Raw genomic sequence first — 4030 nt, forward strand, 5'->3', positions numbered from 1 at the left:
TAATTTGCTACAGGACCAAGCTGTGATCCACCAAAAAACCAATCTTCACTAGTTGAGGCTGAGAGCTCATTTGGGTAGATTGGGCTGTTCTGTGCAGCGTGTGGTACAGCCCGTCCTTTCTGCGAGTAGTCACTTCCTCATTCATTCCATAGCCTTCTGATTTAATAAAGTGTATCTTTATTTTTTTTTAATTTCCTTTGCAGCCCTCCCTTTACCCAAACCCCTGTTCCTGGAAGGAAGACCCATCCCAAAGACAGTCTTGATTGCATGGGTAAGCACCCTTGGAGGTTTGCATTTGCTGACGAGTATAAAAAGCATGTAGTAAAGAGACTGGATGAAGGCTGTTACAGAGATAGTACCACGTGAAAAGGCATTAAAAACAGTCAAGGGAACCAGCCCCATTGCTCAGGTTACGCTTCAGACGTGACCCTGCGATGATCAAACATGAACGTTCTCCAGGGCTGCTCTTGTTGTCATTAACCCTTCTTGGCTCTGGAGCAATAGTGGTAGCATTGAAGAACCTTTGGGAATCCACTCTCAGCAGCAACAGCCCAAACTGGGGAGCAAGGGCTGGGGAGTAACTGGGGACAAGCAAGTAAGGGGGGGACAAACAGGGGAGAGTTCAGAGGTGGTTCTGAGCTGGAAGCAGTTGCTGAGGGGGTCTTGCTCTTGTATTCAGAGACAACTTTGAAGCTGGAAACAGCCTTGCGGGATCACCTTTTGTCTCCGATAGTGCCCATGAGTTGCTCTTTTGAGATCCCGATTTCCTACGTAGCAAAACCTGCGTCCCAGACTCTCCAGGAAGTTACATCTCTTACGCTTGCATTGATAATAATCAGAGAAACTGCAAGGCCATTGGAGGAGCGTATTGGTTACTGCTCCATCACTGAGAAACATCCAGCTGGTTAGTCATGGAAACTCTATAACAGTGTAGTGACTCTCCCTGTTAAAAATGAGCGAACGGCAGCCAGCCTGCGGCACGAGAGCTCGGCTCTGGCCTGGGGCAGGACTGCTGGATCGCGCTGTGGGGATGAAGCTGCAGGCAGTCAGTCCACGTCGCCAAAGCTTTGGATATATCCCTAGAGGCCGGGGAGCCCTTTTGCTCCAAGACACCTTTCAGAGTCAACATTCGTGCATGGCTCGCCGAGAACCCCTTGACCTGTCCTTGTTGCTTTTCTTGCTGACCATATTTCAGCCATTATTCGCTCCTCTTGCATGCCGTAATGGGGAAATCATGCTGAAGCGCAGCAGTGGCCAGGAGCGGTCTCCAAGGAGCGGCTGCTGGCCCTGCGCTAAGGCAAACAAACAGACAGATCGGACTGTGTCATTAGAACTGGATGGAGGAAAAACAGCAGGTGAAGGATGGGGGGAATGACAGATACTGTAATCTCAAATTTTTCAGTGCTACCAGCAATGGCTTCCTGTGCTGTGTTTCTATTAAAAATCCATCCTTATCTGGTACGTCCATCCATCTCCCATAATCTCCTGTCTCACCTAAACATCGATGGTCTTTAGTCCCTTCTGTATATTCCAAGTCTGTCTGTCTAGCATTTCATCAAAGTCAAGAGAAATGTTTGGAGCTCTGGGGGTGTGAATTGGTCTCTGGCTTTCAGAGGTCAGGAGTCACGTCTGAGAAGGACGCCTGAGACATCGTCCCGTGTTAGCCAGGTGCTGGGTTTTGGCATTTCCCTGGAAATAGCTGATACCGGAGCAGAGGTTTGGCAGTAGATGGAGCTGGGCCCAGCCCTGCCTGGCAGTCCTGTTTCCACGCTAATTTTTTCATTTTCCATGTGCATATAACATGTTTGGTGCTCTGTCTTGGAAACCAGGCATGGTCTATGTAGTCCCCTGCCTTGTATTCGGATAGCGAGGGCCAGGGCCCTCGAGCCAGCAGTGAAACCCCTTTGCTTTAGGGGGGCCAGGACCAGTGTGTCTAACCCTTAGTTTCCACTAAGGAGTGTGTGACCGTGGGCAGATTTCAGAGTGGCCTTGGGAAGTGTATGGTCGTGTAAAAGAGCAGCTTGTCTCCTCATTCTTGCCTGTAACTCAGCGAGAAGACCAGAACGCTTTCCTGTAAGAGCCTCTCTCGGCACTTGATACTGAGCTGATCTCAAAAACGTGTCTTCTTCCCTCCTGCCAGACTTTGACATCCCGTTCTGTGAGAGGTTCGGCAAAGGTGGGACCTTCCCGAGGCAGTACCACCTCTCCCAAAGTCGCAAGGACTACAGTGACGGTAAGAAGATGATGGAGGGTTGGGGAGGGAGGTGCTCAGCCCAGGATCTTGATGGCTTGTCACAGTGCCTGGAACTGGAGAGACTCGGGAGGAGAAGTTTCTAATAAAGGGAGAACCAGGAAGTAACTGGGGATTCACTGGTGATTTCTGAAGAACGTCCTCTGTTGGACCTGTGGGTCTGCTCCTGGGGAGTGCTTGTATGAGAGGCGGTGCTCTGCTCCCTCTGTGCTTACAGCTGTTGTTCTAACTTGGCACGTGGACGACTGACATTTCTCGTCCCCGGCAATATCAACCCTTCCGTGCCCCTTAGCTGCTTGCTTTCGAGGGTGCTGCTTTGTGACCTTCTGGCAGAGCTGCAGGAGATCCCCCGGCAGTGTCAGGTTAGCAGTATCTGTCCCCATCTCTGCTTTAGGCTGGTGGGCTCTGAGCTTTGGGGGCCACCCCATCACCTTCTTGCTGCTCCTTCTTTCTCTGTATGAGACTGCAAGTGGGGGGAGGCAAAACCAAGCAAGAATCAAATTCTCTTGGAGAAAAAAGAAATACTGAGGATGCGCAGACAGCATACGGAGCCTTCCAGCATGACCCCTGTCTCTTGCCGACACCACCCTTCTGAGGGCAGTTATCACTGCTTGTGTGGTCATTTGTACTGGGGACTTAAGGGGTGGCAGGGGTGATCTGCAGCGTAAGTCCCTGCCTGTTCAGAGTTTAATTGTGATTATTATCAACCAACAAAGCCCCTGATGTAATTAGGCTGTGGCACCCCTCTGGAAATGTCAGCAGTAGATGTAATGCCTGCTGTTAACAACGCAAACTGAATTAAAACTGTTTGAAGGGCTTTGCTTCAGTTTCATTAGACTTGTTTTGCTCAGTTTGGAGAGGTTCCCTGGCGGATCTGGGCAGCCAGGTGAGCAGGTGGTGATCAGTAGATCCACGCGGGGGCGTGTGTTCTTGCTGTAACTCTCCCCCTTTTCTCCTGCAGGCCGGAGGACTTTCCCCAGGAGTTACTTCCCTCAGGAGAACCTGTTTCAGCTTGTCCCTTCTAGCCGGACCAAGAGCTTTAACGGGGACAGCAAGCTCAGCACCTTGCAGTACGACGAATACAGGCCCAAATGGCGGAACAATTGTGAAAAAGGTCTGCAGGTCTTCAGCACCTCCCCGTCAAAAGCTCGGAGCGGTGAGTGCGCCAAGGCTGCTAGTGTCTGAGGTCCCAGCGCGTGCGGGTCTCCACACCAAACTAAGTTACCGTGACGGGCTGAGTTGCTGGGCATCAGCCAAGCTCACCGTGCGTGAGCACCCTTTGATCCCGCCCCGACGCGGGGCACGCTGCGCTGCGCGTGTCTCAGCGAGGAAGATGTAATGCAGTGCGCTGCATCTCAGCTTGGCCTCGAGCCGAGAGCGTCTGAGAGGTCAGCTGGTGCTCGTTGCTTGCTGGGTTGCAGAAAATTGCTTGTGTGTTGGACTCTCAGTGTGCTCATGCAGCAGAAGCTTCCAGAAGACTCGGGAGCAAATGTGTCCAGAGGCCCCGTTCCGTGGCGTACAGTGCTGCCACCCCAGCACCCAGAGATGGTGTTGCGGGCTGCTCTGGTACAGCGAGACTGCCCACGCTGTAGAAATTGGGGCATTCTGGGGCTGTTCAATGATGGATAACAACCCAGGAACGACCAGTGAGATAAAACTCTGTTCTGGTTCCTGCCTGGGCTGCTGCTCAGCCACGCTATAGCCTGCTAACCACTCCTGTGGCAGAGGAGTGAAGGTCCAACAGTGGCTAAGAAAGCAGTTTTTGGAGGAAGGACACTT

The 4030-nt window shown here is 51.9% G+C and overlaps 1 protein-coding gene across 1 annotated transcript in view; it reads left to right on the plus strand.

Annotated features, from left to right (window-relative positions):
* Positions 1-3407, plus strand: part of LOC104501844 (mitogen-activated protein kinase kinase kinase 3-like) — a gene marked incomplete at both ends in the record, with an annotated part of 17515 nt that extends 14108 nt beyond the window's left edge. Inside the window, 3 exons of the mRNA XM_010145725.1 lie at positions 204-271; positions 2141-2233; positions 3213-3407. Coding sequence (XP_010144027.1) covers positions 204-271; positions 2141-2233; positions 3213-3407 — 356 coding nt within the window. The remainder of the gene's footprint in view (positions 1-203; positions 272-2140; positions 2234-3212) is intronic.
* Positions 3408-4030: the final 623 nt, after the last annotated feature.

The sequence above is a fragment of the Buceros rhinoceros genome, unplaced genomic scaffold (assembly GCF_000710305.1).
Source record: "Buceros rhinoceros silvestris isolate BGI_N320 unplaced genomic scaffold, ASM71030v1 scaffold11971, whole genome shotgun sequence".
NCBI lineage: Eukaryota > Metazoa > Chordata > Aves > Bucerotiformes > Bucerotidae > Buceros > Buceros rhinoceros.